This window comes from Somniosus microcephalus, chromosome 2 (genome assembly GCF_052327205.1).
Source record: "Somniosus microcephalus isolate GS21.2 chromosome 2, FLI_Smic_1.0, whole genome shotgun sequence".
Classification (NCBI taxonomy): domain Eukaryota; kingdom Metazoa; phylum Chordata; class Chondrichthyes; order Squaliformes; family Somniosidae; genus Somniosus; species Somniosus microcephalus.
Genome location: NC_140988.1, coordinates 74,912,842 through 74,938,866, shown reverse-complemented (window position 1 = coordinate 74,938,866; position 26,025 = coordinate 74,912,842). Strand labels below are relative to the sequence as shown.

Below are 26,025 nucleotides of genomic sequence, written 5' to 3'. Positions count from 1 at the left end.
TCCATGAATAGGGCAGGTTCTTTTACAAACGTGTGTTCCCATCCATTCAATATTCTAATATTCGGTGCCCGCAGGCCCAAACGTTCTCTCTTTACTACTCTGAGTTAATATTAAATCTGTTCAAATATCTTCTCATACCAAGTGGCAAACTATGAAATATGTGTTAATGGCAAATTGTTTGCTTCCATGTTGTAAGTGTTTGATTGGCATCTAACATCATCAGTCACTTTGTATACAATCAGAAATAAAATATACTGCTAAGCAAGTTAGTTCCATTACTAGTTTGGGAGCCACTGGCTAAAAGTTACTGTCATTGATATTAATGAGATTCCTTTGTCCACTATTTTTACAATTAGTTTATTTAAATACAATAGTAACAAATTGGCTGGAATTTTCCGGGGGTCAGCGGGTGGGATCGGTGGCAGGTCGGGTGGGAAATTTGACTTTATTGACAGCGGGTCGGGATCTTGCTGTCATCCCGCTGCAAGACGGACCCGCAGAGGAGGGCGACCCAATTAAACCAATTATTAGGTTGCTAACAGACCCTTAAGAATGCTTTTAAACTTACCTTTTAACTTCTCGTCCACGGGGTCCACACTGCTTGGGGGCCACGTCTGTGAACCTGAGGTGGGAGTTGAATGGCCACTGAATCAGCTGATTAGTTGACAGCTTGAAATATGCTATAAAAGCTTCCACCACTGTTAGAAATCAGGGGTGTCCAAAATGTATATGGTTATGCGGATAAAATTGTGATGCGAATAATGCTGTGTTTACATGATTGTATTAGAACTGGAGACAAAAAGTCTCTTCAGACTAGTCTTTGAATAATTAGATAGATGCTTAGAATCTGCTTATGTTTTGGTTCTCTGCGGCTGTTATAGCATTCTGCAGTGTGACGGTCATAAATAATCTCGTTTCCAAGCTAGCTATCTGCTGTTTTCAGGTTAGGATTTCAACTTGTTTATGTATCTCTAAATTGACCAACTAAGACCTATGTTTCTTCTATTATTACCAATAACCATGATATAATGCTAAGGTAGGAATTGGATTTAGCTTAACAAAACTAATTGTAAGGATAATTAAGTTAAGTAGGATAAAAGACATAGAATGGAAGGAAATAGAGGTGGTTAAGGTATCCATCTTAGGATGGGGCCGTTTGCTAGATGGAAGTGAGATAACGACTGGCTGAATTGGGACATCTCTGGCTTGGGCCTCATGATTAAAAGAGTACAAGGCCAGGCCTAGTAGCAATTGTACCCGGGAGGATGGGGACAAAGATAAGACACAAATTCTAAAGAAAGAACCTTCAAAAAGATTAAACATTAAGACAAATTGGATGGGGTCTGTAGTGTATGTACCTTTTGAGAGAACTACTTTTACAGCTCCTGTATACTGTAGTACCGGCAGTGACCACACCTGTATATAAGCCTTGAGCATGCCTCTGTACCCCAGTCTTGAGATTACCCTACTCCAGTAAATACCTGTTGATTGTTCAGTTACAGCATCCGTGTGGTTATTGAAAAACATCATACTCTCAGAATCACGGATCTAACAGTGGCGACGAGTGTCGATTCGAATCTACCTGCAACTCTGCATTTCCCTTCGAGGATTCGCTCCGGGAGGGCGGTGGAAGAAAGTCGAGGCCAGAAGCACGGGCGTCGACCACGAGCAACCGCCCAGTCGTCCGGCAGAGAGTGAACATCGCAGGGGAGGCTGTGGAGAGCCGGGCTTGGTTCCCCAGCCACGACGATCAGCAAGAGACTGACGACAGGTACAGCGCAGACCCTTCCCGGACAGCGGCGGCTGGAGCCGACCGATGGCGGAGAGAAAGCCGAGCAGCGTCGACGGGGTAGGACAGAGGGTGAAGCGCACAGGGCGCAGCCGGGGGTTGAAAACCGAGCGGCGTCGAGGAAAAACAAAACGGAGAGAGAGGGTAAAGCAACAGCCGGGTTCAGGACCGAGCGGCGGAAACGGGAAAGGCGCACAAAAAAAAAGAGAACGCGCAGAGCACAGCCAGGGCTCAAGGGCTGAACAGTGTCCACGGGGAGAAGAAGGGAGAGCGTGGGAGACACCATTGAGCCGCAGAGAAGGAAGAGCGTGGGAGACGCCATTTTTAGAAGCCGCAGCGGAGAAGAAGGGTGAGCGCGGGAAGGAAGGAAAGCGCGGGAGACGCCATTTTGTGCCAGCGGAGAAGAAGGGGAAGCGCGGGAGATGCCATTTTTGACAGTTAAATCACACCCAGGGATGCCGAAGAGTAGCAGTATCTCCACGTTCGACAATGAAGTCGAAGATTGGCCGACATATGTGGAACGTATTGAGGTGTACTGCAGGGCGAATGAAGTGCCAGATGCTAGGAAAGCACTGGTTTTGTTAAATTCCATAGGTTTCGCAGTAACCCATAAGTTTTTGCACCTAATAACCCCAGAGAAGCCTATGAACAAGAATTTCGAAAACATAGTAGAAATCCTACAGGACCACTTAAACCCCACACCGCTGCTGATAGCAGAACGATTTAAGTTCCATAAAAGGAACCAACACAAAGACGAAAACAATGCTGAGTACCTAACGGAACTGCACAATCTATCGAAACACTGCCAGTTTGGAGCGGGACTAGCAGATACGTTAAGGGACAAGTTTGTGTGTGGGCTGCAAAGTGAAGGAACCCAGAAATGGCTTCTATCAGAAAAGGATCTTACGCTGGACAAGGCTTTCAGTATGGCAGTATCACACGAAGCAGCCACAAGGGGCGCTGCAGAGATACAACGGAGACCGCAAGAATATGGCACCAATGAAATGTCCTATGGAACAGGGAAGTGCTATCGCTGCGGCAGAACAACACATGACCAGAAGGATTGTTGGTTCAAGGACCAAGTGTGCAGACAGTGTGGAAAAGCAGGACACATAACAAGAGTCTGCAGGTCAGGGAAGAAAACCAACCGTAAGAAATCTCCACAGGAGAAGTACAAAAAGGTACACCAGGTGATGGACAGTAGTTCAGATGAACAGAAAAGTGACACAGACTTCGGAAGCAAGGAGCTGGGTTGTCTGAAACTACATAAGGTAACCAAAATGGAGGATCACCAGACTATCTGGGTTACACTCAAGATAGCCGGAGTCCAAGTGAAAATGGAATCGGACACAGGGGATCAGCCCTAACAGTCATAAACCAAAGGGACTACAAGCGGCTATTTTCACATATACCCTTGAAAGCTACAGAGATTGTCTTGAAGACGTACACGGGGCAAAAAGTCTACCCCAAAGGAAAAATAAGGGTGAAAGTGATATATAACGGCCAGGAAATACCTAAAATGGATATATATGTATTGCCAGATGGAGGACCACCACTGCTAGGACATGAATGGATCCGGAAGATACAATTAGATTGGCATTCCATACAGGCACTGAAGGTTGAGGCCAAAAAGGATGACGACGTCACACCTGGTCAACTGTCAAAAATGCTAACTGACGCAAAAAATTTGTTCCAGGAGGGACTCGGAACACTAAAAGGCATAACAGCAACGATTAAAATAGAGGAAAACGCAAGCCCAAAGTTTCTTAAGGCCAGACCAGTGCCTTATGCGATCAGACCAGCTGTCGAAGCAGAGCTGGAAGGGTTGGAACGTTCAGTACTGTCCAAAGTAGACTGGAGCGAGTGGGCTACACCCATCGTTCCTGTAATGAAGAGGTCGTTGAGTAATACGCCTGGGGAACCAAAGAAAGTCCGCATCTGTGGGGATTTTAAGGTGACAGTGAACCCACTCCTTCACACGGTACAATATCCGCTTCCACGAATTGAGGATATTTTCGCCTCGCTATCTGGAGGTAAACGCTTCACCAAAATTGATCTAGCCCAGGCGTACTTGCAAATGGAGGTAGAAGAAGCCTCGAAACAATACCTTACGATTAACACTCATAAAGGTCTTTATCAATACAACCGGCTGGTGTTCGGGGTAGCATCGGCTGCGGCTATTTGGCAAAGGGCGATGGATCAAGTCCTGCGAGGGATTGCAGAGACCCAGTGTTATTTGGACGACATCCTGGCCACGGCCGAAAATGACAGTGATCACCTCGCCAACTTGGAGAAGGTGCTCACCAGATTAAAGGAATATGGGCTACGAGCTAATCGCCACAAGTGCGAGTTTTTCCAGAAGCAGATCTCGTATTGTGGCCACGTCATCGATGAAGAGGGGTTACATAAGTCCCCTGAAAAGATTGAGGCAGTAGTCAAGGCTCCAGCACCGGAAAATGTGTCACAACTGAGGTCGTTCCTCGGGCTGGTAAACTACTACCATAAGTTCTTACCGAATTTGTCCACGGTATTACACCCACTGAACACCCTACTGCAAACAGGGGTACCATGGAAGTGGAATGACGAACGTAGACGAGCTTTCCAGACGTGTAAAGAATTGATCACATCAAAAGAGGTGTTGGCCCATTTCAACCCAGCACTACCAATTCGTTTGGCATGTGATGCATCACCCTATGGTATTGGAGTGGTGCTGTCGCACAAATTCCCAGACGGGTTGGAGAGGCCAGTAGCCTTTGCGTCTCGGTCACTAACCTCAGCCGAGCGCAACTACGCCCAGATTGACAGGGAGGCCCTCAGCCTAGTATGGGGAGTAAAAAAAAATCAACCACTATCTGCATGGGCAGAAGTTCACCTTGCTGACTGACCACCAACCAATTGTCTCCATCTTTAGGGCATCGCGGTGGCATAGTGGTTAGCACTGTTGCCTCACAGCGCCAGGGACCCGGGTTCAAATCCGGCCTCGGGTGACTGTCTCTGTGGAGTTTGCACATTCTCCCCGTGTTTGCGTGGGTTTCCTCCGGGTGCTCCGGTTTCCTCCCACAGTCCAAAGATGTGCGGGTTAGGTTGATTGGCCATGATAAAAATTGACCCTTAGTGTTAGGGGGGATTAAATACGTGGGGTTACGGGGATAGGGCTTGAGTGGGATGGCTGTCGGTGTAGGGACCGGGTGCTAGGGTTTGGATGATCAGCCATGATCTCGCCGAATGGCCTACTCCTGCTCCTATCTTCTATGTTTCTATGTTAATCCTAAGAAGGGCGTTCCAGTGATGACTGCACAACGGTTACAAAGATGGTCCCTGTTTCTAGGGGTGAATCAATATGAAATAGAATATAAAGGCACGAAACAGCATGGAAACGCTGATGGGCTATCGCGCCTGCCACTGCCTACTGTGGAGGAAGCACCAGCAGTGGACCCTATCGAGATATTTTATTCGTCAATAATTGAACGATTGCCAGTAACGAACGCGGATATAGAGAAGGAGGCGAGCAATGATCTGACGCTGTCTCGGGTATATGATTTGACGGTGAGGGGATGGCCAACACATGGCGACTCACTGTTGCCAGCATTCTCACCCAGAAGAGAACAGCTGTCAGTATGCCAGGGGACAGTGATGTGTGGATCCAGAGTGGTGATTCCACCCAAGTTAAGGGAGAGAGTGCTAAATGAGCTACATGAAGGTCATCTGGGGGGAGTGAAAATGAAAAGCCTTGCTCGGGCTTATGTGTGGTGGCCAGGAATCGATCAACAAATCGAAGACCTAACCAAGAGCTGCTCAGGATGCCAGAAGGTCCAAAATGCACCACCGCATGCCCCTCTACATCCATGGGAGTGGCCCTCCTCTCCATGGCAACGGGTGCATATTGATTTTGCTGGTCCATTCATGGACGCAATGTTCTTAATAGCAGTGGATGCTCATTCGAAGTGGCCTGAGGTGATAAAAATGTCCTCAACCACTACAGAGAAAATGATTGCAGTCCTACGGACCATATTTGCCAGAAACGGCTTGCCAGAGCAGATTTGCTCTGATAATGGACCACAGTTTGTGTCCGAAGAGTTTCGAAAATTTATGAGAAGGAATGGGGTAAGGCATTACACATCCGCCCCATATCATCCAGCCACAAATGGATTGGCTGAGGTTCGTACAAACCTTTAAGAAGGCGATAAAAGCCATGTGTGACGATGAAATTCCACTACAGCATAAGGTGGACAATTTCTTATTAGCCTACCGAAACGCGACACATGCAGTTACCAACCAGACCCCGGCCATGATGTTCTTTAACCGAAGGTTGCGACCTCGTCTGGACTTGCTTAGACCAAATGTGCGAAGAAATGTTGAGGATAAACAATTCCAGCACATCAATGAGAAGCCGACAAGGAGCTTCAATGTAGGACAACCAGTCTTGGCCCGTGACTACCAAACAGAGAAATGGCAACCTGGAACGATATTCACACAGCAGGGGCCATTAATGTACACAGTGGATGTCGGGGAGAACATTGTGAGACACCACATTGATCAGATCTTAGCGTCACAGGAACGATTCAACCCCATGTCTTGCGTACCTGGGGATGAACCCGACACACCGGTAGCATCTACCTCCGAACCAGTAGCAGTGGAACCTGATGAACTAACCGATGAAAAGGGGCCAGAATTGCCTCCGCACCAAGAACAAGAACCTCAGGAAAGGCGCTATCCCGAAAGGATCAGGAAGCCGCCCCAAAGACTGAATCTATAAATGGACTATTGTTGTTTAATGTACATGTTAAAGTGTTAATTGTTATTTGAATATTATGGGTACTACTAATCTAAAAGGGGAGGAATTGTAGTGTATGTACCTTTAAGAGAGAACTAGTTTTACAGCTCCTGTATACTGTATTACTGGCAGTGACCACACCTGTATATAAGCCTTGAGCATGCCTCTGTACCCCAGTCTTGAGATTACCCTGCTCCAGTAAATACCTGTTGATTGTTCAGTTACAGCATCCGTGTGGTGATTGAAAAAACATCATACTCTCAGAATCACGGATCTAAGAAGGTCATGGGGCCTCTTTTTGGGGAGGGCTTTCATCCAAGAATCGAGACAAAGAACCTGATGCCCCATTGGGTGATATGGTTTATAATAATAATTCATAATAATTCAACTTTTATTGTCATTGTACAATGCACAAGTACATGAACAACGAAATGTGATCTTGCAAGCTCCCATGAGTCCAGTACAAATAACATTAAACGTAAATAGCACCGTCCTGGGAGAAGCAAAGCCGCTGCGTCTGTGCGCGCCGCCATTCCATTTCCACCATTCCTCCTGTCCGACAATCTTCAGCCCAACGCCCGGGCCTGCTCACCAGCCACCCCTCCCGGGGCTCCTTTCGTGACCTTATCACCAACCGCCCCTCCTCGGGGCTCCTTCTGTGACCTTCTCCACCTGGTCTTCCCTGATGCTCACCCCTCCAGGTACTAACCAGGCCTGGCTCTGCTTAGCTTCCAAGCCTTGCCAGTGACCCTGTCCCTAGTCCCAGGAACAGGGCTTTATAGGGAACATCTATAGGTTAAATGGTCTTGGTAATAATTTGGCCTCAGGCCCACCCCTAAAAGGAGAATAAAAGTAACACCCTGAGTGGTTACCAACACAGACGGTGGAGGAGAGAGCCAAGCAGAAGTTGGGTTGGTCGAATGCTCTTTTGAGAGTGATCCCATGCTCATCAACTGAGGTTATAGACGAGAGGGAGAGAGGCCAGAAGAACTGTGTTCACACACGCCAGCCATCTGTCTGATCAGGACCGGTACCAGCTGCTTGTCATGGTCGTATGTTTTTGCTGTATAACTAATGTTATATTCCATCTTAAACTCTGATTAAACACAATATACCCAGCATATTGGTTTGCAGTTGATCCTGATTATTTGAAGGACTAGAGGTAAGATACTAATTGGCCTAATCTCTACACCTGTTCACTTTCCAAGCGCAGAAGCTGTTGCTTACTCCATTTGGAAGACAGCTTTATGCAGGTTTAGAGTCATAGAGTTATACAGTACAGAAAGAGGCCCTTCGGCCCATCGCGTCCGCGCCGGCCATCAAGCCCTGTCTAATCTAATCCCATTTTCCAGCATTTGGTCCATAGCCTTGTATGCTATGGCATTTCAAGTGCTCATCCAAATGCTTCTTGAATGTTGTGAGGGTTCCTGCCTCTACCACCCTTTCAGGCAGTGAGTTCCAGATTCCAACCACCCTCTGGGCGAAAAGGTTCTTCCTCAAATCCCTTCTAAACCTCCTGCCCCTTACCTTGAATCTATGCCCCCTTGTTATTGACCCCTCTACTAAGGGAAAAAGTTCCTTTCTATCTACCCTATCTATGCCCCTCATAATTTTGTACACCTCAATCAGGTCCCCCCTCAGCCTTCTCTGCTCCAAGGAAAACAACCCCAGCCTGTCCAGTCTTTCTTCATAGCTGAAGCGCTCCAGCCCAGGTAACATCCTGGTGAATCTCCTCTGCACCCTCTCCAAAGCAATCACATCCTTCCTATAGTGTGGCGACCAGAACTGCACACAGTATTCCAGCTGTTTGGAGCAAACTCTCCATCCAGTGTCATCTCATTGGGACAACCTCTCTCACCATTGAAAGCTGGCTTCTGTGATCTCTGCTTCACCTGCCATCTATTCCATCAACATGGGTACATTTATATACTGTCTCAGCTTGGTCATCTGAATCTGACCACGATGAGCTCCAATAGCAGCAGCAGCAGGAACACCAGCAGCACCAACAACAACACAAACCTTCTCTGCAATCAACTGATGCTGCACAGGACACAGGGTATCAGCATGCATCCACAATGCTGTCTAGGAGGCCTGGGATGGCCTCACCATGGCCAGATTTACTTCACTTGATGCTGCACACCCTGGCTGCCACATGCTGTGCCAGGTTGGCACCACCCCACACCAACAATATAAAGCATCCCTAGAATGTCCACGCCATTCCTTGCACACACACCACCATTGCGGGGAGTACCGTTATGTCTCACCATTCATACAACTCACGAAGCCACTTCCAAAGGTGCACACAAATCTGTCCAAGAACGCAAAGTGTTGAAAATAAAGGTTTCAATGTTTGACACCACATTAACAGAAACTTTACATGAACATTGCATAAAACACCCTTGTGTGTTGTTAGTGGGTATGATTGCACTAGGATGAGGGCGAGTGTGAGGGGTGGCTAGTGAGATGGGGATGTGATAATATAGATAGAGGGATGGGCGGAGGTGTAAGGTAAATTGGTGTGAGTAAGGATGTGCACATGGAATTGGGGGTAATATACTAGCATGGATTGAGAATTGATTAACAGACAGAAAACAAAGAGTAGGGAAAAACGGGTCTTTTTCAGGATGGCAGGCTGTGACTAGTGGGATACCGCAAGGATTGGTGCTTGGGCCCCAGCTATTCACAATCTATATCAATGATTTGGATGAGGGGACTAAATGTAATATTTCCAAATTTGCTGATGATACAAAGCTAGGTGGCAGTTTCAGTTGCGAAGAGGCTTCAAGGGGATCTTGACAGGCTCAGTGAGTGGGCGAGAACATGGCAGATGGAATATAACGTGGATAAATGTGAAGTTATCCACTTTCGTAGAAAAAACAGAAAGGCAGAGTATTTCCTAAATGGTGAAAGATTGGGGAATGCAAATGCTCAAAGGGACCTGGGTGTTCTTGTACATGAGTCACAAAGTGAATGTGCAGGTGCAGCAAGCCATTAGGAAGGCAAATGGTATGCTGGCCTTCATTACAAGAGATTTGAGTACTTGAGTAAAGAAGTCTTACTCCAATTATATAGGGCCTTGGTGAGACCACATCTGGAGTACTGTGTACAATTTTGGTGGTCTTACCTAAGGAAGGATATACTTGCCATAGAGGGAGTGCAATGAAGGTTCATGAGATTGATTTCTGGGATGGCGGGACTGCCCTATGAGAAGAGATTGAGTAAACTAGGCCTATATTTTCTTGAATTCAGAAGAATGAGAGGGGATCTCATTGAAGCATACAAAACTATTACAGGGTTTGATAGGATGGATGTTGGGAGAATGTTTCCCTTAGCTGGGGAGTCTAGAACCAGGGGCCACAGCCTCAGGATAAAGGGTAGGCCATTCAGGACTGAGATGAGAAGAAATTTCTTCACACAGAGGGTGGTGAATCTTTGGAATTCTCTACCCCAGAGCGCTGTGGAGGCTCAGTCATTGGGTATATTCAACACAGAAGTCGATAGATTTCTGATTAGTAAGGGCATCAAGGGATATGCGATAGGGCCGGTGAATGGAGCTGAGGCAGAAGATCAGCCATGATCTCATTGAATGGCAGAGCAGGCTTGAAGGGCCCAATGGCCTACTCCTGCTCCTATTTCTTATGTTCTTATGAGTAGGGTAGAGAAGGCAGAGTGATGGGGATGTGATGAGAGGCACAGCAGGATGAAGGTGGGTGTGGCTTTGTACTAAAGTTTTGTGATCGAATGAGAACATTGAAAAGTTTGCACCACTGCACCCAGGTCCTCCTCATAACATCCCTGCATGTGACCTATTCTGCAATGTGCAACCAGGCTGTGTTGGTCTCCTGGGGAGTTCTCTTCCGCCCATCAGATGGGAAGAGGACCTCCCTGTGTGCTCTGACTCCCTCGATAAACATATGGAGGGAGTCATGGGAGTACCTGGGTGCAGCCCTGCACCTCTGTGTAGTCATTGTCATTGTTTGCAGAACTTCAATGCTGTATAACACACTGACAGCACAAACATCAAAAGTAAGTTGGCCATGGTCCCTTTAAGGAAACCGGCTGATGATGCGTCATGAATGATGTCACCAGACCCGCTTCCTCTAATTGGACCGAGAAATGCGGTGGGCAGGCTTAACAAGCCCTATGAACGTAAATTCATTTTGGACGGCAGGATGGCGCCAGCAGCGGGGCCGCGACCCGCCACCGACATCGCCCGCCACGGACCCACCGCGGTGAGTAAAATCCCGGCCATCATGTTCATCTGTTAAAATAACCATCAGTAATTTAAGTTCAAAAGCAGTAAGAGAAATGTCAAGGCTGTGGAGCAGAGTAGCGATCTGGGTAAAAATAAGCAGAGTGGGTCAGAGAGGGACAGAGAGCTTAACAAAGGTAATAGGGCATCAGTGACTAAGGTGACATCAGGGAAAAATAGAAGAAAAGCTAAAAGATAAAGTCACTGGGCTGGATTTTCATTGAGTCGTCGGGTTGGAGGCGGGACTACAACTTTTAGGGTTATAATCCCGCCTCCATCGAGTTCTAACCAACCCACACGATTTTGACTTGATTGACCTTGTTGAGCCCGCCCAGCGGGCTCAGCAGGCCAATTAAGGCCCACCCGGCAACAGGTGACGTCACAGATTGACATTTCATCTTTTGACAGATGAAATATCAGCGTTTCACAGCTGTTTGAAGCTGTCAAACGCTGACAATCTGTACTCCAAGTTAATTCCTTCCTGTCAGGATGATTTAGAGATCTCCCCGGAACAGAAAGCTGAATCCTGCAATTTTTGACAGCTCGCAGCCATTCTGCTTTCTGTGCCGGTGAGATGAGGGACTCCCGAGACCTGAAGGAAGGAAGGCTGTAAAAGTAAGTAAAGCTAAGTAAAACTTCTTTAAACACTTTACACACACAAAACACATGCATTATCTTTGCACTCATGCACCATCACTCACCTGAACACCAGACATCTCGACCCCTCCAAGCTCTTCATCCCGACTGTCCGCCTCCTCTAACTTGGCATGGTTTGGAACCGTCGGGAATCCCACACTTCAACCTTAAAAATAGGGATTAGGCTAAAAACTGCCTGTTAACTACCTGTTAACAGGCAGTTCATTGGCACTAATCCCCTGCCCGCCTCGGGGAGGCGGGTCCCAGTGCGGGGCAGGTATCCGCCTCCTTTGAAACTGGCATGGAGGCGGGTTGGGGGCGGGATGGTGTCGGGACCCCCGATTTCGGGATTTTAACCCCCCACACGCCTCCAATCCCGCCTCCACGGCCCAATGAAAATCCTGCCCACTATATCTGAATGTGCAAAGCATGCGCAACAAAATAGATAAATTATTAGCACACATAGAAGTAAATAGGTTTGATTTAATAGCCATTATGGAGACATGGTTGCAGAGTGACCAAGGTTGGGAACTAAATATTCTGGAATACTTGAATTTTAGAAGAGATAGGCAGAATGCAAAAGGAGATGGGGTGGGGGGGGGGCGTTGTAGCCCTGATAATAAAGGATGGGATAAAGACAGTAGGGAGAAAGGATCTTAGCTCGGAAAAGCTAGATGTAGAATCACTTTGGGTGGCGCTCAGAAACAACAAGGGGCAGAAAACTCTGGTGAGAGCAATTTATAGGCCCACTAAAAATAGTTGTAGTGTCTGACACAGTATAAATCAGGAAATTAGAGGTGCATGTAACAAGCGTAATACAGTAATCATGGGGGACTATAATTTTCATATAGACTGGGCAAACCAAATTTGCAATAATAGTACAGAGGATGAGTTCATGGAATGCATTCAAGGCAGTTTTCTAAATCAGTATGTTGAAGAACCAACTAGGGAAATAGCTATTTTAGATCTAGTATTGTGCAATGAGACAGGGTTAATTAATAACCTTGTAGTAAAGGAGCCTCTAGGGTGCAGTGATCATAATATGATAGAATTTTAGATTGAGCTTGAGAGTGATTTAGTTAAGTCTGAAACTAGGTTCTTAAACCTGAACAAAGCAAACTTGATAGGTATGAGAGGTGAGTTGGCTAAGATAGGTTGGGAAACTAGGTTAACAGATATGATGGTAGATAAGCAATGGAAAACATTTAAAGAAATAATTCATAATTCACAACAAATATACATTCGCTTAAGAAATAAAAACCCCACGGGAAAATGGTCTGACCATGGCTAACAAGAAAAGTTAAAGATAGTATTAGATTAAGGAAAGAGGCTTTTAACATTGCCAAAAATAGTAAACCTGAGGATTGGGAGGATTTTAGAATTCAGCAAAGGAGGACCAAGAAATTGATAAAGGGGAAGAAAATAGAATGAGTGAGTAAACTAGCAAGAGGCATAAAAACAGATTGTAAAAGCTTCTATAGGTATGTAAAATGGAAGAGATTAGCAAAAGTAAATGTGGGTCCCTTACAGGCAGAGACAGAAGAAATTATAATGGGGAATAAGGAAATGGCAATTTGTATCTGTCTTCACGTAAGAAGACACAAAAAGCATAACAAAAATAGAGGGGAACCAAGGGGCTAATAAGAGTGAGGAACCTAAAGTCAATAATATCAGTAGAGAAAAGTACTGGCGAAACTAATGGAACTAAAAGCCGACAAATCCCCTGGACCTGATGGCCTACATCCTAGGATTCTAAAAGAGGTAGCTGCAGAGACAGTGGATGCATTGGTTTTGATCTTCCAAAATTCCCTAATTCTAGAACGGTCCCAGTGGATTGGAAGGTAGCAAATGTAACCCTGCTATTCAAGAAAGGAGGGAAGAGAGAAAACAGGGAACAACAGGCCTGTTAGACGGACATCAGTCATCAGGTAAATAGTAGAATCCATTACTAAGGAAGTGGTAACAGGGCACTTAGAAAATCATAATATGATTAGGCAGAGTCAAAATGATTTTATGAAAGGGAACTTGTGTTTAACAAATATATTAGAGTTTTTTGAGGATGTAACTAGCAGGGTAGATAAAGGGGAACCAATAGATGTAGTATATTTGGATTTCCAAAAGGCATTCAATAAGGTGCCACATAAAAGGTTGTTATGCAAGATAAGGGCTCATGGGGCTGGGGGTAATATGTTAGCATGGATAGAGGATTGGTTAACGAACAAAAAACAGAGAGTAGGGATAAACGGATCATGTTCCAGTTGGCAGTCTGGTGGAGTGCCGCAAGGATCAGTGCTTGAACTTCAGCTATTTACAATTTATGTCAATGACTTAGATGAGAGGACTGAGTGTAATGTATCCAGGTTTGCTGATGATACAAAGCTAGCTGGGAAAGTAAGTTGTGAGGAGGATGCAACGAGGCTGAAAAGGGATATAGACAGGTTAAGTGAGTGGGCAAGAACATGGCAGATGGAATATAAAGTGGAGAAATGTAAAGTTATCCACTTTATTAGGAAAAATAGAAAAGCAGAATATATTCAGTGGGACTTGGGTGTCCTTGTACACGAATCACTGAAAGTTAACGTGCAGGTACAGCAAGCAATTAGGAAAGCAAATGGTATGTTAGCCTTTATTACAAAAGGATTGGAGTGTGAGAGTAAAGGAGGCTTACTGTAATTATATAGGGTCTTAGGGAGACCACACCTGGAGTACTGTGTACAATCTTGGTCTCCTTACCTAAGGAGGGAGTGCAACAAATTTCACCAGAGTTCACCAGACTGATTCCTGGGATGGGATGATTGTCCTCTGAAGAGAGATTGAGGAGACTAAGCCTATATTCCATAGAATTTAGAAGAATGAGAGGTGATCTCATTGAAACGTATCAAATTCTTACAGGGCTTGACAGTGTAAATGCTGGGAGGATGTTTCCCCTGGCTGGGGAGTCTAGAACTAGGGAGTCACAGTCTCAGAATAAGGGGTCAGCCATTTAGGACTGAGATGAGAAGAAATTTCTTCACTCAAAAGGTTGTGAATTGTTGGAATTCTCTATCCGAGGGCTGTGGATGCTCAGTCGTTGAGTATATTCAAGGTGGAGATCGATAAATTCTCGGATATTAATGGAATCAAGGGACTTGTGGATAGTGCGGGAAGGTGGAATTGAGGTAGAAAATCAGCCATGATTTTATTGAATGGCGGAGCAGGCTCAAAGGGCCAAATGGCTTACTCATGCTCCTATTTCTTATGCTCTTTTGTTCTGGTTGAGATTTTCAACAAAAAAAATCTCCCAAATTTCCCCCTTTTTTGCTGGGATACAATTCCAAGAGTGCCTGCAGCCCTCCGCTACCTTGCCCAAGTGGCCATTCCTTATGTGCGAGTCTAAATGGTGACTTCTGGCAGGGTAACCACAGCCAAGCCTAATTTGGTCCTCATCTGACATTCACACATGCTTTTTTTCCAGCCGGGATCACTAAGCTGATCTGCATCAGGAACGCTGGGGGTAATTTTCACTTTTCAGCACAAGCGGTCAATTCGTGCTGCGGATCAGCCACCATTTTACGCCCTGACCAATTTTCAGTTCCATTGAAAGCGACCGATCCACGGCTGCAGTTTAATGCCCGTGCCGAGAGTGAAAATTGTCCCTTCTGGCTGAAATTTACCCTTCCCTGAGACACGAAAAGCATTTAAAAAAAAAAAAATTTTTTAAACTTGGCGTCAAATAAATAGTTCAGCTAACTTTGTACAAACAGCAACTGTCTGTAAATTAACAATCTCAACAACACTCATCTGTCTATGCATCTATCTTAGTGTAAATATTCAAGAAACATACAGCTTTCCAGTTGAATCTTGCAGCGCTGCGTATCCATGGGAAACAGACTCAAATCAAGTGGGCATGAAAGAGTTATTGACAACCTGAAATATGAAAGAGAGGGAAAACATTACCCACTTTTGATAGTTATAAAAACAGAGAGCTTTCATCAAATGTATTCAGTGTCTTCTTTAGTAGTCGTAAGTTTTTATCTCACCTCATGCTGAGTAGCACATCACCATTCCGGAATATGAAGAGCAGGATGTTATCTTGTGTTACATCATGGAAATTTGCATTCTTTTCATTTGCAAAAAATAAATCCGGTTTCCATAAGCATTTGAACATTGTTGGGTCCACAGTCAACGCATCTGAACCTTTAAAATCAGTTGGCAGTTTGAGTCGAGGATCATTCCATTTTTGTCTAAGGAAGATATTGATCCTATAGTCCTGTCAAAACAGAAGCTGAAGGTCAGGTCAGTTTTGTGTGAAAAATACAACAATTATAGAGAATTTAAAAAGAAAAGCTGTGACGCTCCAAATCTGAAATAAAAAATAAAATGCTGGAAATAACACATCAGATTTATCAACATCTGAAAGAGAAGGATAGGTTAATGTAGGACCTCTCACTGGAACTAATCAGAAATGTTAACTATTTTTATTTATAGAGAATAATACTTGCGTCCATTTAGATGATAATCTTACAGATGAATGGTATCTACTGGCTGCATCAGAATGACAAATATCTAACATTGAATTCTGTTGACATTCAGTGTTACTCTGTGTAAACTGAATGCTCTTATTTTAAAAAGTCCTGTTCAATGATTATTTTATGAAGTGAGCCTTTGACTTAGTGGTAGCATTCCTGCCTTTGCGTGAGAAGGGTTTGAGCCCCACTCCAGACAGTCCAGGTAAGTGGAGACTAGAATATGAGGTTGAATTTTTTGCCCCTTCTGCCTCTTAGAAATGTGGCAGTAATACCCTGTGACGTAATAAAACTCACTACACACTTGGTTTGAGTATAAAGCAAGGCTTTAATCAACTTGTTCCAGAACATGGAGGTCTAGTTGTACTTCACTAGTTCCTGTCTTACAAAATGTCCCTGGGCAAGCTGGGCCCACACCCGAGTATTTATACTCCTTGGACGGCGCCACCAGCTGGCCGTCCAGCGTTATTTCATGAGTAGTTTCTTGATGATGATGAGATTTATAACATTCTTCCTGCCTAAAAGATTTGGAAGTCCGACGACTTCCTCTTAACAGATTAGGCGGACCACGAATAGCCGCAGTCTTTTAGATCTTTGTTTATGGCTAGAAGGCACGTCTCCCCAGACCGTGTCTTGGTCCCTGGGCTGCTTGATCTGTACCGGTGGATCGACAGGGCCCGTGTTGCCCTGATCAACCTGAGGGAGGCTGGGGAGATCGTGACACTGGGTGCGGGTCCCCACAGGCGTAGAGCTGGCTTCATCCTGTTTAATAGCCGGGGATTGACCGGCATCCTGGCCTCAGGTGGCCATCCCACGGGGAGCGCTCAGCTCCCTGAGTGGATCCAGTGGGGCAGCCAGTAGATCCCAGGTAGGGTGTCATCTTCGAGGGAGCGCAGAGTGTCGGCATCATCACCGTGGGTCCCTGTATCAGTTGAGTCCGTGGAACCGGATGGACAAGGAGCCAGGTCCCGGAGCGAAGCGGTGGACTCCTGGCTATCAGGGTACCACACGTGCGCATACGTGGGATTGACGTCCGTGAGTTCTATCTCATCGACGAGGGGATCGTTTTTAGACGATCGGACGAATCTTCGGAGAAGCACGGGGCCGGGAGCTGCCAACCATGACGGTAGGGACGTCCCATGAGTGGAGCAACACGGGAAGCTGAAGAATCACTCGGGAGGTGTGACATTGGTGGACGTAGAAAGAAGAGACCTGATGGAATGCAACACATCAGGGAGTATAGTTTCCCACTGCTGGTCTGGTAGGTTGCGTGACCCCAGTGCAAGATGAACTGCGTTCCAAATGATAGCGTTGTATCTCTCAACCTGTCCGTTACCAATGGGATGGTACGGTGTCGTTTTACTTGTGGCAATTCCCCATTGGGAGAGGTAACTTTTGAGTTCGCTTGACATGAAGGAGGGACCCCGATCAGAGCGGATGAAATTGGCCGTACCGCAAAGGGAAAAGACTTGATCAAGGCATTTGATCACTGTGGAAGTAAGCATATTGGGAAAGGGGAAAGCGTGAATATTCGTCCACCATAGTAAGTAAGTAGGTGTTGAATGTTGAGGAAGGCAATGGCCCTTTAAAGTCAATGCTGAGTCGCTGCATAGGCTGCATAGCCTGTATGAGCGAGCCATCCAATGGATGGAAGAATTGCTGTTTAAATTCCACACAAATTCTACAGGAGGAGCATGTTCTTTTCACATCTTCCGTAGAAAATGGGAGATTTTTAGATCGCACAAAGTGCAACATACGGGTAACGCCAGGATGGCATAAGTCAGTATGAAGATCCACAAGAGTCGAAGTTGACATAGAAGAGCAGAATGCCCGCGTGAGGGTATCTGGGGCCACATTCTCTTTGCCGGGTCGATAATGCATGGTGTATCCAAAGGTGGCCAATTCCATCCTCCAGAGTTGTATTTTGTTATTCTTGATCTTAGTGCGTTTCCGGTTATCCAGCATAAAGGCCACGGAGCGCTAATCGGTTATAAGTGTGAAATGGCGACGAGCGAGAAAATGACTCCATTTACGTACAGCTTCGATGATGGCCATAGCCTCCTTCTCGACAGGAGGATAATGGAGCTCGCTACCCTGCAAAGTTCTGGACAGAAATGCAATGGGTCGACCATCTTGATTCAAGGTAGCAGAGATTGCCACATCTGATGCATCGCACTTGACCACGAAAGGAAGATTTTCATCAATGGAACGAAGCGTGGCTTTTTCCAGTTGTCGCTTGACGAGGTTGAAAGCTGAAATAGCCGTTGCCTCCAATGGAAATGACTTTGCGTGAAGCAGGGGCTGGATCTTGTCGGAGAAGTGGGGTATCCATTTCGCATAATAGGCGAACATGCCGAGTGCCCGACGAAGAGAGCTGAGATTCGTAGGGGGAGGGAGCTCCTGAAGTGGATGAAGTCGCTCCGGATCTGGTTTGAGGACACCGCTGCCCACCCAGTAGCCAAGGATGTTGACTGATGGTACTGATTTCACAGATTTAGACTCATTTAAGGTTAAGTTGCGACGATGGAGAACGTCAAAACATTTCTGGAGATTGGCATCATGCTCCTTCTGATCATGACCAGCAATGGTGATATTATCCAGATATGGAAAAGTGTCCGTTAAGTTCTCCTGTTTGACTAGGCTATCCATTGCCCGTTGAAAGACGGGTGGAGAAATAGGTTGGTGACCCCAAATGGAAGGCGACAAAACTGGTAAAACCGACCATTGGCCTCAAAGGCCGTATTCTTTTTGTCAGAGTCCTTTAACGGTACTTGCTGATATGCACTCTTTAAATCAAAAGTTGAAAATACCTTGTAGTTGGCAAGGTTATTGACCATGTCATGGATGCGTGGCAGTGGGTAGACATCCAGGTCAGTATACTGGTTAATAGTTTGTGAGTAATTGATGCAAACACATTTCTTGTGTTGCTTCAGAGGATTTTTAACAACGACGACTTGAGCCCGCCAGGAAGATGAACATGGCTCAATGATACCGTCAGCTAGAAGGCGAGAGATTTCTGCCTCGATAAAGGATCGATCATCTTGGCTGAAACGTTGTGATTTAGTGACTATGGGCTTACATCGGGGGGAAAGATTGGCAAGCAAGGAGGGTTCGTCGAGCGAAGCCGCCGAAAGCGCACAAAATGGTACTTTGGAAATAGTAAGCTCCGGCTTTGACCCTCCAAACTCGAAAGTGAGTCTTTTGTGCTGTTTCTGGAAATCCTGTCCCAGGAGCACATCACTGCATAGGTTCCTGAGCACCCCAAGCCAGGTGGAGAAATAAGTGCAGCCATTGAGAATAAGGTTGACAAGACAAAAGCCGGAAGAGTTGGTGGTCAGTGTCGTCAGAGCCATTGCAATTTCCCTGTCCGAGGGGTAAATACGCAGTTTTAACTTACTGACAGCCCACTCACTAATGAAGCTGTCAGAGCTGCATGAGTCGATTAGTGCGCTCAAAATGTGACCATTTACCAAAACCTTTGTGGCTGCATGGGACAGACTTTGGGGAAAAACAGCTGTGATGGGAGGAGGGGCAGTTTTACCCTTGACAGCTGTAACCTTAGTAGTGGTTCTAGGGGGAGGAGCAGTTTCATAGATAGCAGCTGTAACCTTAGTAGTAGCTCTTGGGGGAGGAGCAGTTTTATAGATAGTAGCTGCAAAACTGACAGGAGCTCTCGACCGGTATACCTTAGAAAAGGGGCCTTTCTTACTAACAGGGGCTCTTGACTGGCATACCTTTCTTGCTGCAATGATTGCAGGTTGCGTTACGAGCCGGACAACATTTCCTATAATGGAATGCACCTCCACAGAAGAAACACTTCCTTCCAGATTGCCAAGATGCCGCTAGGGCAGGGTCGTCATCAGTGAAGGCTTCTAGGGTAGGGTTGTCATCTGCTAGGTTAGAGTCATCATCAGTGAGGGCTTCCACCCAAGACCTATCGAAGGAGTCATTAATAGTGATAGCAGCAGCCCGTGCACGAGGTAAAAGATAGGTATCTACATTCCTCTTTGCTAATCCAGGGAACACGCCTGGTCATAGGCAGCCTGTAACTCAAGGGTTTTATTCTCCAACAGACACTGGCGTATGAAGGGAGACGTAATTCCATTAATAAAGGAATCGCGAATTAACTCCTTCTGGTACTGCTCAGCTGAGACAGCTTTAAGGTTACAATCCTTGCTGAGCCTGCGAAGCTTTTGAAGGAATTCGTCAAGTGATTCCCCGGGTTGTTGTTGAGTTGTGGCCAATGGACGCTGAGCAAAAATTTTGTTTGGGGCCTTAGCACATAGTCGCTGTAATATTAGGATAGTGGAGTCATAGTCTACACAGTCTTCGATATAGTTAAATACATGAGGAGATACATAATTGGCAAGTATCTCTAATTTATCAGGAACATTCTCACCACACACCGAGGAAGTTGCTGAAGGTACGATACCAGTGTTTCCATACCTTAGCAGTTGTAGGTGAATTTGGGTCCAGGTCAAGATGGACGGGTCCGAGCAGTTTGTCCATGATGGACTGATTTCTACGCCGGAGTTCCCTTCTGCAGTTGAAGTCGTAGCTGGCTGTTTCCCAAAATCACTGAGCGTGGAGTCGATATCAAGTTGATTAAATTGACGTAATAAAACTCACTACGCACTTGGTTTGAGTATAAAGCAAGGCTTTAATCAACTTGTTTCAGAACATGGAGGTCAAGTTGTACTTCACTAGTCCCTGTCTTACAAAATGTCCCTGGGCAAACTGGGCCCACGCCCGAGTATTTATACTCCTTGGACGGTGCCACCAGCTGGCCGTCCAGCGTTATTTCACGAGTAGTTTCTTTATGATGAGATTTATAACACCCTGTAAATGGGGTCAATAAACTGCTGCTACCGTTGTGATTGCAGCAATGTTCACTGGGGCCTGTTTTGAGTGGGCCCCCATAATCAGGCGGTGGGCTATGCAAGTTCTGATCGATAGCAGGTGGCGATATGGTCGAACGGGGCCCGAAGAGTGAGAACCTCCTCATTTTTGTGCAGAAGTTTTCCTCTCAGCCCCCAAATCTAGCCTAGGCCACTGCCACTCCGGCGCCCCCTCCCAGAGAGCGACACCACCTCCTCCTCCAGCCTGGAGGCCAGCCAGGCCACACAATTTTATGGCAGCCTGGAGTCGGTGGGTTGCTCTTGCCTGCTCAGTTTTGGTCTGGAGCCCTTCGGACCCAATCAAGTGAGTCCCAGTCCTCAAAATTAAGCAGAACTAAAGGGTGGTCAGCCGGCGTCTCCACCAGCCATCCTGATACCACTCTGTGGGAAAATCCACACCATGGTCTCCAAATACTGGGTTGACATCCAGCAGGATACTCACATCCAGATGGAGTGATCACTGGCTCAGTGGAAGTATTCCTGCCTGAGTCAAAGGGGTTGTGTTCAGTCCCCACTCCAGACAGTCTCCGTGAGCAGTGAGCTGTAAATACTGGATTTACACCATTGCGTCCAATGGGTGCAGGGGAACCCCCACCAAATTGTAAGGGGTAAGTGAGGCTCTTTAGCCATTGAATACAGACCACCTAGGAGAAGGTGATTAGATGCAATTTTTCTGGAGCGGTATATGTAGCCTCCACACAGCCACTTCCACTGAAGGTGTGGTGTGCACTGCCTGACACACAACGGAATGTTTCAGGACAGCTCGGTGACTGAGGGAGGGGTGCACAGGTTGTTGGACACGGCACTGGAGGTCCTGGTGGAGGAGGCCCAGAGGAGCGATGTCCTGTACCCACAGTGAGGTAGCAGGCCACAGAGGCAGCCAATGCGGCTGATGTGAGAGGAGATCACCCAGGCAGCAATAGCCAGGAGCCCTGCCCCCAAGATGTGTCTCGAGTGTCGCAAGAAATGTAATGACATTTAATGACTTGACAGGAGCAGTCATGGTAAGATCCCATTTCACAAACACACTGCTCAATAACTGCACCACCACCAGCATCACAAGCTCAACACACTGCATCCACCATAAGAACATAAGAAATAGCAGGAGTAGGCCATTCGGCCCCTCGAGCCTGCTCCGCCATTCAATAAGATCATGCTGATCTTCTACCTCATCTCCACTTTCCTGCACTAACCCCATATCCCTTGATTCTCTTAATATCCAACTAACTATACACTAACATTCACACAACCAACACTATTGCATCCTTCACAGGCACTACTCACGCCTCAGACACATCTCACAGCTCTTCAACCATATGAGGCAGCACACACACGCACAAACACATTTGCCAATACACTCATTCACAATCACCATTCTTTGTCTTCCAGGAAAAGATAGCACATAACAGGCGCCAGAAGGACCTGACCGGGGGAGAGGAAGCACGATATCACTCCTTTCCTCGCTGATCGGGAGGGGAGGGGCAGATACTGTGGCCACAAGAGGAGTAGGGGACAGATCGCCTACAGGTATGTGGCCACTCCAGCTTCCTTACATATCCACAACTATTCCTGATCCCTAATCCCCCAAAACCTATCCTCACTCACAAGCTCCATATGGTCTCATCAAAAACATCCTCCTATAGTGGCCACAGATGCGGCACCCTAACTCTTCTAGCTTTATCACCGCAGGCTCCCAGGAGCAAGAGCCACCTCACCCCCCTGGGAGGAAGAGGAGGAGGAGGAGAGTGAAGAAGAAGGTACTGCGTCAATCGCCACCACTCTTGCAGGCACCTGCTCACAGATTGGCACCACATGTAACTTAGAGGCTAGGTTAGAACATGGATCCTCACAGTGGGATGCACCGGGCACTAGTGGGCAACAGCCACGCTGGTGGAAGGGACACCAAAGGTGCCAGGGAGGCAAGGTTGTATACCAGTTCTGCTGTAGAGGAGTCAAATGAGGACCTTGCAGAGCCAACCTTCAGAAGAAACATGATGGGTTTAACAAACCAAATACTTGGTGCAATGGGGAGCCTGCCTGAAAGCTTACAGGTCGCAGCTAGGGGGATGGAGGAGTCTGCTTCCAGCTTGGCCTGTGGCCTGGAACCCATCCTCTCCAGCATGGAGAGGCTGGTCAATTCCAGCCAGTGATTTGTGGAGCCCGACATCATGCAGCATCTGATGATTGAGGTCGCAGCTTCCATGGAGTGGCAAACTCCTGCAATGGAAGCTGAGGCAGCTGCCATGGTGGCTGTGGGCACCTCAGTTGAAAGAGGCTTGCAGAGTGTCTCAGCTGCCCATAGATCTGTCCTCCAGTAGATCAATGGGCGGGCTGAACAGACACCCTGAGGTAGTGGCGTGGGAATCGTGGAGCAGGAACTTACTGGCCTCTCTCTGGATGGCATCATTCCTGCTCCTTCCCCCTCACACCACCATTGCCCTTGTAGTTGCCTGTAAGCAGGCGGCCTAGGTTGCTCAAGCCCATACTGAGATGATGCAGTCTGAGGCAGGACCATCACAGCCACTGCCTCGCGAGGGCGTCCCGAGAGGTCATTTGAACTGCCCTCTTCGGTAGTTCAGCAGCTACCCAACGTGCTGCTGCCACTGGGGTTGCACTTCATTGAAGCACCAGAGTAGGCAAGGGCACTTACAGGATAGCCAATAAGGGTAAGCACCAGGGTGAATAGTTTAATATTTGTCAGTGATGTTGGTTATGTCATGTTTTCATTGTTTGTGTTTGCTCTAGATAAAGAGTGAATATGGTAATTGTGTAGTGTTGGAATTGGTGGACTTTTTTTATTGTGTTTTTCATGGGGAAGGCGTTGAAAGGATTCAGCACAGATGGCTGAACCAGGATTGCAGATCAAGACCCCATCTTGGCCGCCTCGAAAGCTCTTCAGCACCTAAAGTGTCTGGGGAAAATCACCCCTGTTGTCTTTATAAATAACACTTGCTCCATGTGATTTCCTGGATTGCTTTTGATCGCCTAAGGTGTCAGAGAGTAATTTTCCAGAGTATCTATTGTCTTATTGGCCCTGGGTTTTTTCTCTTTTCTTTGACATGGCTGTGGAGGGATGTGCCTCATCACAATGCTCCAGCCATCATGCGTGTGGCGCAGGCTTGATGGACAGGAAAAGATTTGTTGGTCCATCAATTTCATATGCTTACATATTTGGAATGCTTCACTAATCAGAAGGGGCCAAAAATCTGGCAGCTCTACTGTGGAGCCCAGCTGGTCCAGATACATTGGAGGGGTCACAGGGAAGGGCCCTGTAAAATCAGAAAAATCATTTTCTGTGTAGCCAGGAGAAAGTTTAATGGTGGTCTTAATCACACAAAAAAATTTTACAAACCTGATTTTAGAATTTTTCGAGCAGCTGCAGTGGTGCCTTGAAGGTTAGGCCACTTAATGCCAAGTACCAATGGGCAGAACATTCGTAGCACATTAGTACTTCAAAATTGCATCAGGGTCTTATTGACGTTATAGAATCCTGATTTACCTGAGCTAATGAGGCTCCTGCCCATTTCCAGCAGGTGTCTGGGGCACCCATTTCAAGGCCCCAACCAAAATGGTGGAGATACAGACATCAATGTAAACAGGGCAGTAAATGCTGCGCTGCAATTTCCCCATACTACCAGCCTTGTTCCCGCCCAGCAAAGAGGATGGAAATTGGCCCCCATGTCTCTTCAGTCAAAGTGACTGTGTCAGTTTCAGCTGACTGTACACTCTCTATCCATTTGTTGAAAATTATACCGTTCGAGAACCATAGCTGTCTCCTCTTGATGTAGTTTTACTATATAAATGTTTATTATAAGTCTAAATTTCAGTAAATCAGACAGAAATTTGATCCTCCTGGCTCCACATTAAAACTATAGTCTGCTACCTTCCGATTGCTTCCTTCCATCTCCTGATTGCTGCCCCTTCCCTTTCCCGAAAATTGCCTCGCTCCCTCTCTCAGTTGCTGCCTCCTTCCGATTCCTGATCGCTGCCTCCTTCCCTCTCCCAATCGCTCCCACCCCTCGTCACATCCCTCCCTCCCAATCGCTACCCACTCCCCCTCACCCTGCCACCCCAAGACCTAGACGCAGCGGCCCAAATTTGAAATTTCGTCACCAGCGAGCTGCCTGGGGCGTCCAGTAGGCATCTGCAGCTCGCTGGTCTGATGGAAACGTGGCCCAAGGTCCATTATCGGATGGGCCTGGGGCCTACCTGTTCTGGCACAGGGTATGTTCCCTGTGCCCGGTTTGCACTGACAGCCAGCACAGACCAATTTCTAGGCTATAGATTCTGCCCCAAATGGCAGCTCTGAATTGGACATTTCACAATTACTACGCTGCTATCTCGCTAGATATCCTGAATAAATTTGAGGCCCAAAACTGTAACTTCTGAATTTTTTCCTCATGATTCGTGACACGAAAACTAAATCGAACTGAGCAGAATTGGTTCTTCATAAAATTATGCTATTGAGGGTTGTAATGTACTATCACATGGTTTAGTATGAGCATGCTCAGCTCATGCTGGCCTATAAAGCAAGCACCAGCAACTCTGTCCTTCATTTCTTCTACCCACATATATTACATTTTGGCGACGAGAATGGGATCCCAAAGTCATTTTTAGGGAACATGGAAGGACACAGTGTTCAACATTCGAGTGGAAAAGTTAAGGTGAATTTGTGGCACCTAAACTGAATTTTTGTGATGTTTTACTGTTAATGCTCGTGCAGAATCGTCTGTGCTTCGCCTTCGCGTGTATGTATACACAGCAACAACAGTGTGGATTCTCACCGGTACACAGGTAGCGTGCTGAGTCACTGTTCGACAGGATCGGGACAATCATGGCCGCGCCTACGGGATTCATCGGAAGCCTCGGCATGTATGACCAAGCTCGCGAACCATTCAGTTCTTACATTGAGCAGATGGAGATGTTTTTTAGGACCGAAAATGCAGGTGAGAATGTTCAAGCTCAAAATAAAGTAATTCGTGAACTGAAAAAAGCAACTTTTCTGACGTAGATCAGCCAGATGTCTACAGAACGTTGACAAACCTACTCACGACAGGGAAAGCGAAGGATTCGTCGTTTGAAGACATTGTTGAGAAACTCGAAGAGCATTTCGATGAAAAGCCGTTAGAAATAGCTGAGAGCTATAAGTTTAGTACCAAAAACCAAAAACA

The 26,025-nt window shown here is 46.5% G+C and overlaps 1 protein-coding gene across 5 annotated transcripts in view; it reads right to left on the bottom strand.

Moving 5' to 3' along the window:
- glrbb (glycine receptor, beta b) overlaps positions 1 to 26,025 on the bottom strand; it is a 291,220-nt gene that overhangs the window by 157,625 nt on the left and 107,570 nt on the right. For all 5 annotated transcript variants that reach the window (XM_086010500.1, XM_086010490.1, XM_086010459.1 and 2 more), the window contains exons 5-6: positions 15,471 to 15,700; positions 15,275 to 15,357 (exon numbers count right to left, since the gene is read on the bottom strand). In XM_086010500.1, coding sequence (XP_085866626.1) covers positions 15,275 to 15,357; positions 15,471 to 15,700 — 313 coding nt within the window. The remainder of the gene's footprint in view (positions 1 to 15,274; positions 15,358 to 15,470; positions 15,701 to 26,025) is intronic.